The sequence below is a fragment of the Podarcis vaucheri genome (genome assembly GCF_965113315.1).
Source record: "Podarcis vaucheri genome assembly, chromosome: 3".
Lineage (NCBI taxonomy): Eukaryota > Metazoa > Chordata > Lepidosauria > Squamata > Lacertidae > Podarcis > Podarcis vaucheri.
This window is the reverse complement of record NC_138761.1, coordinates 72,392,474-72,407,337: the sequence shown is the minus strand read 5'-3', so window position 1 is coordinate 72,407,337 and position 14,864 is coordinate 72,392,474. Positions and strand designations below refer to the sequence as shown.

The following is a 14,864-nucleotide window of genomic DNA, read 5'->3' as shown; positions in this document are numbered from 1 at the left end:
ATTCAAGGGTTTGAATGCATGATGCATAAAATAATGGCTCCTATTATCTGGGAAGAGGTAGTTGCTCTGGTTACATAACTTGAGAATGCAAGTTTCAAAGTCAGATGGATGTCTCTATTTTAGTTTTACATAATAGACACATCCACCGTGATATACTTGTACAATGTGATATAATATGATACGCCTTCTTCCCAGATGTGTCAGATATCTTCTTGCAATATTTCGTTCCTCCTAAAGAAGGAGGTTGTCCAGCAAGTGTGAGAAAAGATCAATACTATTTGATTGTTTTCCTCTTTAGGGTACTAATACATCCGAGTGTTTCACAACATGCTGTCTAAACCCAGCAAAAACAAACATGCCAGCAGGATAATTAATTTAATGAGGTTATCTCACCGGTAGTTGTCCTTCTTTTGGCAGCACTCACACTTAGACACAGTCCATGAAAAGGACTGCGGCTGCAGATACCCTCAGTGAAAACCTTTTTATGTTTGCCAAACAATATACTATATTTTAATGAGAAGTATAAAACAATGGTTTTTTTAAAATAAATATAAAATAACATTTTATTTCTCCTGATAAATAAAAACAATTATCTTTCTTACAGGGAGACTTGTTTCTAAGCAAATGCTGGGTGTCACACTGGCAGATTACTGCAAATTTAATATGATAGAATATAAGTAATGGAATGAATAAATAAAAATGAACAGCTTGTTGGAATAGGCTGTGTGTGCTTCTACCACTTTTCAGTTTGAACTTTACTTTGCATGAAGTAAATATATACTTTATATACTGTGTGTGTGTGTGTGTGTGTGTGTGTGTGTGTGGCTGCAGTCCTCTGTACACTTACCTGAGTTCAGGTGGGATTTGCACTACATGAAATAAAAAGTGAAATGGTAGCATATTCCTATAGATAACACTGCTGCTGCACTAGTAGAAATTACCACCATATCTGATGCATTGCTCAACCAAGAAAGAAGGAAATTACACAGTATGGAGAATATAAAAAGTGGTGTAAAAAGTACAGACAGAGCTCTAGAATCCCTGGAAGTACCATCATGGCCCACTATTCAGGGGCGGTGCCAGTGGTCAAGAGCTGAGCCAATAGATACTGTAACTGGTATAGGATTGCACCCTGATATTGATTAGCAGCAACTGTAGCAGGGATTAATGTTGTTATATGCATATTTAATCTTCTGGGATTCATTCCAAAGCCTTACTTCTCCTTGGACTTTGAAAAATAACAGCAAGGCCTCATTGGCATTAACCTGCAACTTATTTTTTGTAACAGATACCAGTTTCCCACAGGAAACTGCAAGGCACTGCTGGGCAGCTCAGAATAAATTATTATTACATTTATATAAATCCCTGGCATAATATATATATATATATATATATGCAGGTTTTGGTGTCTTCGGGTGTCTTCCCGTGTAAGAGTCGGGGTGTCTGTGCGACGTTTCGACGAGGTCTCACTCGTCATCTTCAGGCTGGTGCTTTCGGCTTCTTGTTACTGGAACTATATGTTACTGGAACTATATGTTACTGGAACTATATATATATATATATATATATATATATATATATATATATATATATATTTGCTTTCGTAGATTTTCACGGGTACAGGAATGCAGGTTTTGGTGTCTTCGGGTGTCTTCCCGTGTAAGAGTCGGGGTGTCTGGGCGACGTTTCGACGAGGTCTCACTCGTCATCTTCAGGCTGGTGCTTTCGGCTTCTTGTTACTGGAACAGAGCAGAATCTGGTGTTTGAGTTTCTATAAATACTGTTGAGGGGTGTGGTGTATAGCCTCCAACGTTCTGGGCAGAGAGGAAGTTCCTAGATTAGTGTGCCTTTTCTTCTTTTGTTCCTTAATTACTTGAGGGATATCTTGAGTGATTTCATGAGTGATATTCTGAATACCACTGGGTGGGTCATTAAGTGTAGATTAGTTGCTAAAGCTTTCGTGTCTTGACCTCTTGAGCTTGTGAAGAGTTTTTCTGAGAAGATGGCTGAAACTGAGACCTCACATAAGACAGACAGACACACCAACAAACTCTACAAACTAGAAAAACGCCAGAAGCCCAGCCACCCTCCACAACAACCCATGAAACAAACAGTACATAACATATCAGACAGGATCCTCACCCCAACTGAAACCAAAGTACTCTCCAAAGGTTTCAACTTTGCAGTCGCCCCGAGACGCATCCCCACGGAAAACATCATATGCGGAGTCGAAGCTAGCCTGACCAAAATCGACCCAGATGAAGCCAATAAAATCAGACTTGAAGTCACCAACATCCTCTGCTCCAGCAAACCACCCAGAAGCAATTTACACAAAGAAGAACAGAAAGCACTCACCAACCTGAGGAAAGACAACAACATAATCATTCTCCCAGCAGACAAAGGCAACGCCACTGTTGTGATGAACACATCGGACTACCAAGCAAAACTATCAAATCTACTCCAAGACCCTACCTACCAACCTATAAAAACAGATCCCACCACCTATCTGGAAAAAACCACCAAATCCAAAATAAAAGCCTCTCCTATCAGTGAAGAAATCCAGCTAAGAATCATCCCCAGAGAAAAATCATCCAGATGCCCCAAACTCTACGGTCTCCCCAAGATACACAAAGAAGGAACACCACTCAGACCAATAGTCAGCTCCATAGGCTCACCTCTACAAAATCTCGCTAAATTTCTCGCTAAGCAACTTCAGCCCTATGCAGAATCCATCGCTTCACACGTTACTAACTCCTTCCAGTTCATAGAAACAATAAAGAAGCAATACCTACATCCCGATGACCTTCTTGTGAGCTTCGATGTTGTATCTCTCTTCACTCAAGTACCCATTAATGAAGCCTTGACAGCCATCCAAAACAAATACAATCCCCCCAAATACATCCTGGACCTGACCAACCACTGCCTAACCAACACGTACTTCATCCACAATGGACAAAGATACAAACAGATAGAAGGAGCACCTATGGGATCACCCCTCTCACCGGTCATCGCAAATTTGTACATGGAACACTTTGAAACCAATGCTTTAGACAAGTCAGAACACAAACCCAAACTTTGGCTCAGATATGTTGACGACACCTTTGTAATTTGGCCACACGGGAAAGAAAAACTAGATAGCTTCCTCACACATCTCAACAGCCTACACCCCAAAATACAATTCACTATGGAAATAGAAGACAACAACCAACTCCCCTTTCTTGACGTCCTAATCTACAAAAAACCTGATGGCTCCCTAGGACACACTATCTACCGGAAAAAAACACACACCAACCGCTACTTACATGCACAATCACACCACCACCCTGCACAAATAAACTCCGTAGCCAAGACTCTCATCTCCAGAACCAAACGCCTGGCTGACAAAGACCACTTGACAACTGAGTTACAGAATCTCTCAAATGTGTTAATCGCCAATGGATACCAGAAAAACAGGGTTACGAAGCTAATCCAAAAAGAAACACCCCCCAAAAACCAAGACACAGAAGAAAACAATGGCATGGCCCTCCTTCCTTATATCAAGGGCACTACAGACAAAATTAGCAAAATCCTCCATAAACACAATATCAAAACAGCCTTCTGCACCAACCAAAAAATAGCCAATATCCTCAGAAACCCAAAAGACAAAATCCAGCTGGAAAACCAAGGGGTCTATGAAATACCCTGCAAAGTCTGCCCAGCCACGTACATTGGACAAACAAACAGACGAATAAATGCACGTATCGCAGAACACAAGAATGCCGTCAAAAAAGAAGAAAAAACTTCCTCTCTTTTCCAACACATGAAAGAAACAGGACACGAAATTAATTTTGCAGATTCCAAATTGCTCTTTAACATGGAACATCACCACAAGAGAATAATCATGGAAGCCATCGAGATAGAGAAACACCCTCACAACATGAACAAGCGTGACGACACGTCCCGCCTGCCAGACATCTGGAAATTAGCCCTCCCCACAAAAACCGACACCAGAACCAGAGGCACACAGAACGCCGTCACCAATCAACCACACCAGACCCAAACCCAGACCCTCTCCACAGACATATTACAGACTCCATCCAGTAGCCAAACTATAGTGGCACCTCCGGATGCTGCACCCCCCTGCAATCCCTACACAGATCTGGCTGGCACAAGGCACAAAATCACAGCTCGCCCCTATACACGAAGCCAAGCCAGAGCACAACTAAATGCAGCACAGCCATCTTCTCAGAAAAACTCTTCACAAGCTCAAGAGGTCAAGACACGAAAGCTTTAGCAACTAATCTACACTTAATGACCCACCCAGTGGTATTCAGAATATCACTCATGAAATCACTCAAGATATCCCTCAAGTAATTAAGGAACAAAAGAAGAAAAGGCACACTAATCTAGGAACTTCCTCTCTGCCCAGAACGTTGGAGGCTATACACCACACCCCTCAACAGTATTTATAGAAACTCAAACACCAGATTCTGCTCTGTTCCAGTAACAAGAAGCCGAAAGCACCAGCCTGAAGATGACGAGTGAGACCTCGTCGAAACGTCGCCCAGACACCCCGACTCTTACACGGGAAGACACCCGAAGACACCAAAACCTGCATATATATATATATATATATATATCACAAGTCTTCAAATAAGTCTGGATTCTTCAGAAAGGATACACACAAACCTTAATAAATAAATAAATCTATAGCTCTTTTTAAACTCCATACATTTTTGTGCTGCTGTGTTAGCTGTCAAAGCCATTACTACTAAAGAGAGGGTATTTTTTGTGACCTAAAGTGACTTAGAACTAAAGGCTAAAGAGGTCTGCTTTATTCTGATGAATTTAAAGGCCACCTATGACACTCAGGGTGAATTATATCTTCTTCCTCTTTTTAATTCATATGAAAATAGCATTATTATTATTATTATCATCATCATCATCATCATTATCATTATCGCAATCTTCATAAATTTATGTTGCTGTTAGAGTTTATTTACCCGAATTTGGAGATTATGTATTTTAACATATCCGTTAAAGTAGTTTTTAATATATGCATGCTGGAGATATGGAGATATATGATGCAAAGCTGTAAATCCTCATAACTCTATTTCATTCTTCACCAATGACAGCCGTGAAGTCAGATTGTAATTCTTGCACTGTGAAGCATCTATATACAAGTACTTGCTTGGCAAATGGAGTAATGCAAGGCATGCATTTTCTTCCCCTTTAAGGTTTTGTTTTTTTTTAATCCAAGGGTAAATGTCAAAACAATGCTGTAAAACCAATTAAGAAGAAAGAAAACAAGATTAGAGGTGCTACTTGAATTATTTATTGTTGTGCACTGTTGCCAAGTCTTTAAATAAGTAGTTAATAGACCTTACAGTAACTCTCTTTGCAATACAGTAATTTATTTAATGCACTTTTCAGCAATGCACAAGCATTAATCTGAAAGACTCCATGTTGATCTGTACTGTACCTTTCTACAGAACAGTAACAATATACACAAGGAATCTTCAGCAGAAGGGCAGAAGACCACATTTACTTGAACACTCTTGCAGTGGTACTATTCAACCACACAGCTTTGGTTACTGTGTAAGCAGCAGGTAATGAAAAATCATTGACCACCAATGCTGACTTTCGTAGATTTGCTCAGTGTCATTAAAGAAATAAGCTACTGACTGCTATAATTTCAAGCATTTTTCCAAACTGGGTACAGTTATCAATACTGTTCTGAATATGATAGCTCCTGTTGCTTGGTCCCAGCTCCTGCCAACCTAGCAGTTCAAAAGCACATCAAAAGTGCAAGTAGATAAATAGGTACAGCTCTGGGGCACGAAGGTAAATGGTGTTTCTGTGCGCCACTCTGGTTTCACCAGAAGCAGCTTCATCATGCTGGCCACATGACCCGGAAAAACAAACACCGGCTCCCTCGTCTAGTAAAACGAGATGAGCGCCGCAACTCCAGAGTCGTTCACAACTGGACTTAACTGTCAGGGGTCCTTTACCTTTACCTTTTAACCTGATCAGATTAACCCTAATTTCTCAATACTGTCCAGTAGCCTGTTAGAGACCAACTAAGGTGCTACTGGACAATTTTTTTAATTTATTTCGACTGCGTCAGACCAACATGGCTACCTACCTGAATTCTCAATAATGATTTTCCTTCTGAATTTTTAAGATAGTGGTAGAAAATATTTAGCTCATATTCCATAAAAAGTCTTGCAAGGTCACCTTACCCCATATATGCCCACTCATCCACTTCAATCTGTGGAACCAGCAGTGTTGCAGGTGTTGCATAAAGTTGACATTTACTGTACTGCAACCTTGTTTTCACCTTACCGCTGATTTCAATTATTTTGGAAGAGTCATATATATGCCTAATATAGTCCACCAAAGGAAGCACGTTTGAAGGAGCTTGTATAAGGCAACATTATGGGATGGGTGTTTCCAGCTACCCTGCCTTTGCCCTTGGAAGCCTTATAAGAAGCTGATTCAGGAGAGGAACGGTGAGGAGCATTATGGGAAGGCTGTTTCTAGGACTAAGGTGAAACTGAAACTCCCTTGTTACTTTTGATATTGGATCCTGCTTGTTCTTTAAGCAATCTTATATTTATAGTATTGAAATGTATTTTTCTATGTAACTATATTTGCTATTGTTTTGCTTTGTTATTATGAAATCGTTACTATGTCATTTTTTGTTGTGGTACATTGAAATTGTTTCTGTAGGTTGTTTGAAATGCATCTCTGTTTTTTTTTGTAAGCCGCTTTTGAGCATGATTTTGTGTGTGTGTGAAAAAGCAGCATGCATATAAAATGAATGAACGAATTTACTCTTTCTGCATCAGGTGCTTAAAATATTGAGGTATTGGAACATGAACAATGCTTTTAAACAACAAAGAATAAATAGATCTACTGAAAATCAGAATTTTTGTTTTATCTGCTACTATAGGATCCAATCAATTGTGCTGGAGTAGAGCTAGCCTTGGGAGAAAACTAAGTTATTTGTCATATATTCAAATAACACGTTTGTAATGTGGTAGCTACAGGAGAAGTGCTTTTTAAGTGCTTATGTGATGATGGCATTGTGTGACAGAAGATGCATAAAGCTGGCTGCTGGCCACTGACTAGGAACTGGCAAGCCTTGCCCATGCTAATGTGTCCCAAGCATGCAGGCCCCCCATTCAGGTCTGTGAACTTGCCATTAGTGAGTTAAATTAGAAACAACTACAGCATTTTTGCTCAAGGAAAGGATATTAAGAAATAATAGAAAGAAATATGCATGTTTAATATTCTGGGCTTCATTCCAAAGTCTTACTTCTCTTTGTGCCTCTTTGAAAAATAACATCGGGGCCTCACTAGCATTAACCTGTAACTTTTTGTAATAGATACCATTTCCCCACAGGAAGCTGTCTTTCTGAAATAATACCAAATACGAACTTTCGTAATAATTGTTCTAATTAAAAAACAATGTAGGAGACTGCTGGGCAGCGGAGGCTGTCTAAGGTGTCCCTATGCAACAACAGGAGCTTGTATCTGAATGACTGATCTGCTCCAGAAAGCGCATAATAATATTGATGGAGGACTGACATGTCCACAAACCTAGTATTAATATCAATTATACTGAAGATTCTCCATGCCCTTGAGCGCACAGTTATTTTTGGGTGTTGGAACTGTTATGTATGCAGGTGTTTAAGGCCGAAGCAATGCAGGCCAAGGCCTTCAGGCCTCCTGGAGCTCAGGAGCTTCATCTGCATAACAAAAGATAGAGAGGATCCTAAAACCCTCCAATGACATTGTTATTAGCTAGAAGACAGCCAATCCCTGCTGAGGGCCAATGTTGTGATTCACAAATTGCAAACTTTCACAGGCGGTGTGTGTGTTTTGCCTGGGCTGGCTTAAGGTATTTATACTGGGCCAAGTGTCCCTGTTTGTCATTCTTGTTCTTCCTGATGTTCCAATAAATCTTTTTTTGAGCCGAATCTCAGTCTTGGGTCATGCCTGAACCTACTTACACTTCAGGAACCACTTATTGATTCCTGTTCTTCTGCATAATCCCTGTTTTACCAAGTATCAATGGAAACAAAGGTTAGGGAATGCATATCAGGTTCTAGGCTGGAACTTCAATTATTCCTGACCCTTTAGGTACTATTGCTTATAGTAGGATTGAACACACAGATTAACTGCAGTCTGTGTTTCTTTCAGCATAAGTGAGGAAAATTCTATTACTAACATTAAAATGATTATGCATCTAAGATTCAAGTAGTCCATTGAAATAAAGCAAACGTCTCAAGAAAAAATTTCCACCCTTGACCTTAAATTAAAAATGGACAGACAAATATTTTGTTTACTCTGGCAATGTTCCAGGTTCTAAATCAATCTTGAAAACACAATTCAGAATTTAAGAACATAACAAGAGCCCTGCTGGATCAGACCAAAGGATAATCTCCTCCAGCATTCTTTTCTCACAGTGGATAGCCAGGTGCCTGTGTGAAGCCCACAAGCAGAATGTCAGCAAAACAGCATTCTCCTCGCTTGTGCTCCTAGCTGCTGGTTTTAACAGGCACCCTCAGCAACAGATACTCTGACACTAGAGGTAATATAGCCAACATGGCTAGTAGCCATTGATAGTCTTATCCTCCATATAGTGGTATAATGCCATTTTAAAACCATCCACATTTTTAACCATTGCTACATCTGGTAAGAGTGGTAACTATGCTCTGTTTGTCTAGGTGCACAGGTAACAGTAAGGCTTACAAGGACCACATAAACAAACCTTGGGTATAGGTCGTGGTTAAGGAAATAGGAGTTTAACAGTGAGGCTGCATTCGAGTATCACACTAAGCGAAACCTTGGCGTGGGTGCCATGTTACACTGAACTCGAAGGACCAAGGAGGACCAAATTGGCTGTGGTTTCCCAGGAGCACACACCTTCATGCATTTGCACTAAACTGTGGTTTGGCTTAGTGTTATGTGCAAATGTAGCCTTTCTGGGTCCTGAATGTTCTAACATTCAGTTTCATTGGATGGCCCTGGTATCTAGCATTATGAGAGAGGAAGAAAAACTGGTCTCTGTCCACTTTTTCCACATTGCATATCTCATCTGCGAGACTCAACATTTTTAGCAAGTGGTAGCTACTAACTCATTGCTTAGCCAAAAAGTCCCAGGCTCGGAAGGAACATGGTCTTAAGGCACCACTTACACCAACGATGTCACCATTCCCCTATCCAAGTTATTGTCAACATTTGAAAGTTCTTAGGTCTTTAGTATATAGAAATAAATAATGTTTGACAATGGTGTTGGAGGATTCATAAATATAAAATTACGTGCTACAGTATTAAAAATAGAGTTCACTTTTCTAAAAAAAGTATATATTACCCAATTGTACGACGATAAATGTGCCATTCTCTCTAATGCTTCAACATTACAGCTCTATCTCTTAAAAAGCTGACATGGAAAATAGCAGCGTAATAAACCAATTCATCATAATGCGCAAAAGAAAGCATTGGAATAAATTGTAATAACCTTTCAAAAACTAGCAGCTTTTAAAAGTATTAATTTCTACTCCAGATAATTGGAAAGGACACCTGGGCGGTCAGGCAATATTTTTCATGGGATTGTCCTGTCAGGAACTCAGATTGTCTTTGGAGTCAGGAACAATCGTTTAGCGCTAAATGACAGTGAATCTTGCAAATGGGTATTCCTAGATGGTATTGCCATAAATTACAAAACTGAACTCCCCTCAAGGTCAGCCATAAAAGAGGGCAGGTATCAAATGGCATTCTTGGAGCTCTGAAGTAGTCTTCAAGCTTCATACAAACGGACGCCGGTTGTGTTCCTGCCATAAAAATCAACTTAATGGACTGACAGCACATATTATCATCAAAGCTTTATAAATTTCCTATATAGATCTACAAAATGCAATGAGGACCGTGTTTGAAATGGAAAGAGCTGTGGTTTCTGCTTATGCTAACTGTAAACATTGTTACTTAATTCTGAAGTGCTGACAGCCTTGAATTTGAGACTACAGTGCATTTTGCATTGAAAGCAAGCAACGCTTCAGTGCAGTTCAAAATAATCATACTAACACAATGGCTATTTTTTATTTCCCTTTCCCCTTTTTATAACATCTTTTGATATTTTGTAAGAAAGAGGTTGTACCAATGAACTATATTCCCATTTAAATATGAGTACTGTAAACAGGAGATCAAAATTCAAAGAGCAGCTTCTGAATTTTTTAGATGTTTTTTCTCTAATAGTCTGAGACAGTCACTGAATGGAAATAAACAAAACCAATTCAAGGTTTCTTCAGAATGCATAGGAAGGTTCCCATGGAAAAGCAAGTGTGATTCCTCCTTATGCTGTGTCACCACAAGGTGCAGGTATTATCTCTTCTACCGCTGCATAGGCATTGACCAGACAGGTAATGTGACCAGAATATGCAGTGAACTAACCATGAAATCAGTCTGCACACACTGACTCCAAAAGTAGAACATGGACACATATACATATGTACACACACACACACACACACACACGCAGAGAGAGAGAGAGAGAGAGAGAGAGAGAGAGAGAGATGTAACATTACATTTTCTCATTTAAATCTTATAATCATAATCTGTTTTCGTTTAAAAAAATATCCAGCTTCTTAAATTGTTGCACCTGAGTAAAGGTTGATTTGAGGGAGGGGAAGGCTGCTGTTGAACGAGTTCCCAAAACCTTTGGGTGTAATACATTGTAGTGCTGAGTCTCTCATTCCCCCAGTGCAAGGATTTTTCTTACCACAATGGAACAGTCTCCCTGTCTCCTCTCCCTCTCCCTGTTCTTTAGAGCTGATTTGAGGAGGGTGCAGGGTGCATGCTGGGTGAGAAGGTGGGGAAGGCCCCATTGCAGAAGTGGAAATCATTTTATTGGCAGGGTATGGTAGCTGAATACCACTCACACCTCTTCTTTTTTTGCTAGTATTATATGGAGGCCACCATCCAAAGCTTTACTGGCAGTTTCTTAGCTATGTTTATTATTCCACTTTGTGCAGACCAGTGGCCAGTGTCATATCAGACCCTGGAGTCTCAAATTTCATTGGCAGCCTTGTGAGATGGCCAAAGTTGGTGCTGACCACCTCTTGCACTCCTTTCTAAATCATAGGCATGGCATCCCCTGTGGCGCCTGCAGGGCTCCGATCCTAGCCTTACCAAATTAGTTGTGCTCCCCTAAATCTGCCTCTGATCATATCTTGAACATGTGGTTAGGGAGTGGTTGGTGCTCTGATTCAGAGCTCCAGTTATCTGTTACACAGTAGTCCTAGAAATGCCCTTAGCCTATGGCCCAACCCACAGCAGACCATGCTTCAGAAGTGACAAGCCTCTCTTCTGCACTCTCCTTCCAAACTCAGTAGACTAGTTCAGATGATATTTACTGACTGATCCAGTGCAGTGAGGCCACACCTCTGCATGTCTGGAGTTGGCCTACATTTAAAATATCAAGAAAAATATTTGAAGAATCAGTTGACTGACTGAGCCTAAACTGAGGAAATGGTACACATAGGCTGACTTCAGACATTCCATTTCTATGGGGAAGGCAGAAATGGGACCAGTGTGAGCCATGGCCAGGGGAGACAACCATGGAGGTTTTTGGCACCATATTCTTGTTAGTCTTAATTTGTCAGGTGCATGAAGGTACATGCATGAGCACAGAGGTGAAATGGTTGTGAGCAGTGGCAATGGAAAGCAGTAGAAGTTCTATGCTGAGTTTAAATATGAGTGACTCATGCACAACAGTAGTCACTGGTGATAATACTATCCCTGCTATGCTGATTTAAACACACAGAGAGAAAATTATGGCTAAAATCACACATAAATGCTTTAATAATCACATGGGAATCTTCAGTTAATTATAACCATGTTTCAGTTAATTAGTGCCACCCTCAAGTGGTTCATTTTCCAGTTTAAATATCACCACACACTCCTTTAGCTAATGCCGAAGGGACCCTCGCCTCTCCTGAATACTGGTCCATACTGTCCTGTTACTAGACTATGATGAAATCCCATGATAAGGCATGTAACCTTGCCTTTCTACATTACCAACCCACCTGTACCTCTGCCTCTAGTAGCACAAAACGATTGCCTTATCTATAAGGCAACCATTCATGTCAATTTCAGCATTGCAATGCATTCTAAATTTCTTTTATAAAATGAAAACATTACTGTTTACTCCATTGGCCTTTTAAATACACATCTTTCATGTGAATCCCCTCTCCTGTCACTGCTTTGAGACCCTCCTGCTCTCTTTCAGACTCCTAGGATTTGCTGACAATGGCATTCACTGGCACTCTCTCTCTCTCGCTCTCTCTCTTCCTTCCCAGTAAAGAATTTTCAAATGCTGCTTGTGACACACAGCCTGACCCTATGCATTTTTATGAGCAAATATGTGCCACTCAGTTCAGTGGAGCTTTCTCCCAAATAAATGTATATGATTGTAGCTTTAGTTGTTTACAGTTCTGTAGATGAATGCCAGGCTCTCATGGACTAGAAGGTCCTTTTGGTCCCTTTGAACTCTACAATTCTACGATTTTATGATTCTGTGACTTGCAGTTCTTGTCCCCTGCCCCATTCCTTTGGCTACAGAATTCCCTTTCACTCCCTGAAGGAATTCCTTTATTTTAACATCAGATTCTGACATCTAGATACACAAAGGATCCCTCCCCTTAATGCTCAGAGACTCTACCCCAGGATGCACAAAGTGGTGGTTTGTAGCTGGATGGTGCTAAGTTTCACACACTGATGAAAATTTACCAGCCGTAGTTTGACTATAGTCCTCCGCTTTGTATATCTGTTTAAGAAAACCTCTTCACCATACCTCTTCATCTCCTTCCTGGAGGGACATAGGGGAAAAGGAGACAGATACTCACATCCTCTCTTAGTGAGCTTCCTTTTCCATGCTATAACTCAGAATTAGGTCAACCAGCCTGTTTCCAAAATATCACACTGATTTCTGAACAATTTTACAGTGATGTTGCCTGAGTGTCTCTGCACAGGTATTCTGAAGGGGAAGAAAGAAAATAATAGAATGATCTGCTGTTGGACATTATTTTTAGCTTTTAAATAAATCTGTCATGCCATTTGAAGCTCAGCCTAATGACAATAATTATATGGGCTCTGAAGAAATCCGATTAGGTGAGCTAGGAAACCCATAGCAACTATTGTCGCTCATTTTCTTGTATGACAGGGTTGTCATTCTGGTAATTGCTGGAGCATATGCTTGATGACTGCTTGAACTTAGAACCTTTTTCTTTGAAAAAGATCTGCAAAGTTGGAAACTGACTGAAAGTCACAGCTAACATATTGAATCTGATAGCACTGTGGTACATCAGAAGGCCTTTATTAACATTGCTATAAAAAAACCTACGCAGTTCAGCTGTTGACATGTATGGAAAAGAGATGTGGGGAAGAAGGATTTGAAGCATACAAAAGAAAATTATTTTAAAAGAAAACTACTAGTGAAATGCTATGTTACTTATCAATAGAAAATATGGAGCTCAAGGACTAGGAGTACGACAATGGATTAGTACTTCCTCATCCCCTAAAACCAGTAGCCAATGAAATGGAGTGGAGCTGGGATGTGGAAATGACAACACAACCATGTCCCATCACAAACTGCATGATAGCACAGAAATATAGGGGTGGGTGGAGAGAGATGTGGTTCAGCACTACAGGATTTTTGGCCTATACTGTTTGCATATGAAAGTGCCAAATGATATCAAACATGCATGAACTGGGTCAGATATATTAAAAAACTAACAAAAATTCATGACCGGATTCACCCTAGCAGAAGCCTGAAAAGGAGTCCTGCTAGTGCAATGTTCTCCCTTCTCTTCCCCTGCAGGAGAAGTTGGGAGATTGTTCTGCCAGGCAAGTAGAAATGTGTTTGCTGACAGACTACGTTGAATTCTACCCATGATTTCAATTGTTCCCATAGCAAAGCCTAGGCACAGAATGCTGAAACATATGCAAACAATTTAGATGAAAAAAAACTGTGATGCCATTGCTGAGCCACAACTTTCCTCTCCCCCACCCCCAACAATATTTCCCTGTCAGATATCTATTCTGAGAGTCAACTCACCAGTTCTAGAATATGGTGAGTGTGAAGTGTAGGAGGGTGAGACCAAGGAATGGCTTGCACATGCATGTTCCTTACTTGATGTCTGCAGTGATAACTGATGACTTGTATGTGTAAATAAAACATCATAGATCAAACATCACAGATTCTCAAGTGGAATCCATTTGAATGGAAGTAGAACCATTCATTTCAATGTATGGAAATGCTTAATCACATTTCAACCCATGAATGCAGAAGAGAACCCTGGATCACCCCAATTCGCCAGGTTATTCACCCGCACTCTCACACTTGGCCAATGCATATCCCTAGTATAGATCATAGAATCATAGAATCATAGAGTTGGAAGAGACCACAAGGGCCATCGAGTCCAACCCCCTGCCAAGCAGGAAACACCATCAGAGCACTCCTGACATATGGTTGTCAAGCCTCTGCTTAAAGACCTCTAAAGTAGGAGACTCCACCACACTCCTTGGCAGCAAATTCCACTGTCGAACAGCTCTTACTGTCAGGAAGTTCTTCCTAATGTTTAGGTGGAATCTTCTTTCTTGTAGTTTGGATCCATTGCTCCGTGTCCGCTTCTCTGGAGCAGCAGAAAACAACCTTTCTCCCTCCTCTATGTGACATCCTTTTATATATTTGAACATGGCTATCATATCACCCCTTAACCTCCTCTTCTGCAGGCTAAACATGCCCAGCTCCCTTAGCCGTTCCTCATAAGGCATCGTTTCCAGGCCTTTGACCATTTTGGTTGCCCTCCTCTGGACAC

At 40.5% G+C, this 14,864-nt stretch overlaps 2 protein-coding genes across 10 annotated transcripts in view; one reads left to right on the top strand and one right to left on the bottom strand.

The window, feature by feature from the left end:
- Nucleotides 1-14,864, bottom strand: part of HS3ST5 (heparan sulfate-glucosamine 3-sulfotransferase 5) — a 145,452-nt gene that overhangs the window by 42,454 nt on the left and 88,134 nt on the right. The gene's annotated exons all lie outside the window — the stretch shown is intronic.
- LOC309529085 (uncharacterized protein) overlaps nt 1-14,864 on the top strand; it is a 127,124-nt gene that overhangs the window by 49,319 nt on the left and 62,941 nt on the right. Inside the window, exons 3-4 of one of the 3 annotated variants that reach the window (XM_082216836.1) lie at nt 196-257; nt 5,472-5,588. The exons of the other annotated variants lie outside the window; for them this stretch is intronic. Of the exons in view, the coding sequence (XP_082072962.1) occupies nt 196-257; nt 5,472-5,588 (179 nt within the window). The remainder of the gene's footprint in view (nt 1-195; nt 258-5,471; nt 5,589-14,864) is intronic. 3 annotated transcript variants of the gene reach the window in all.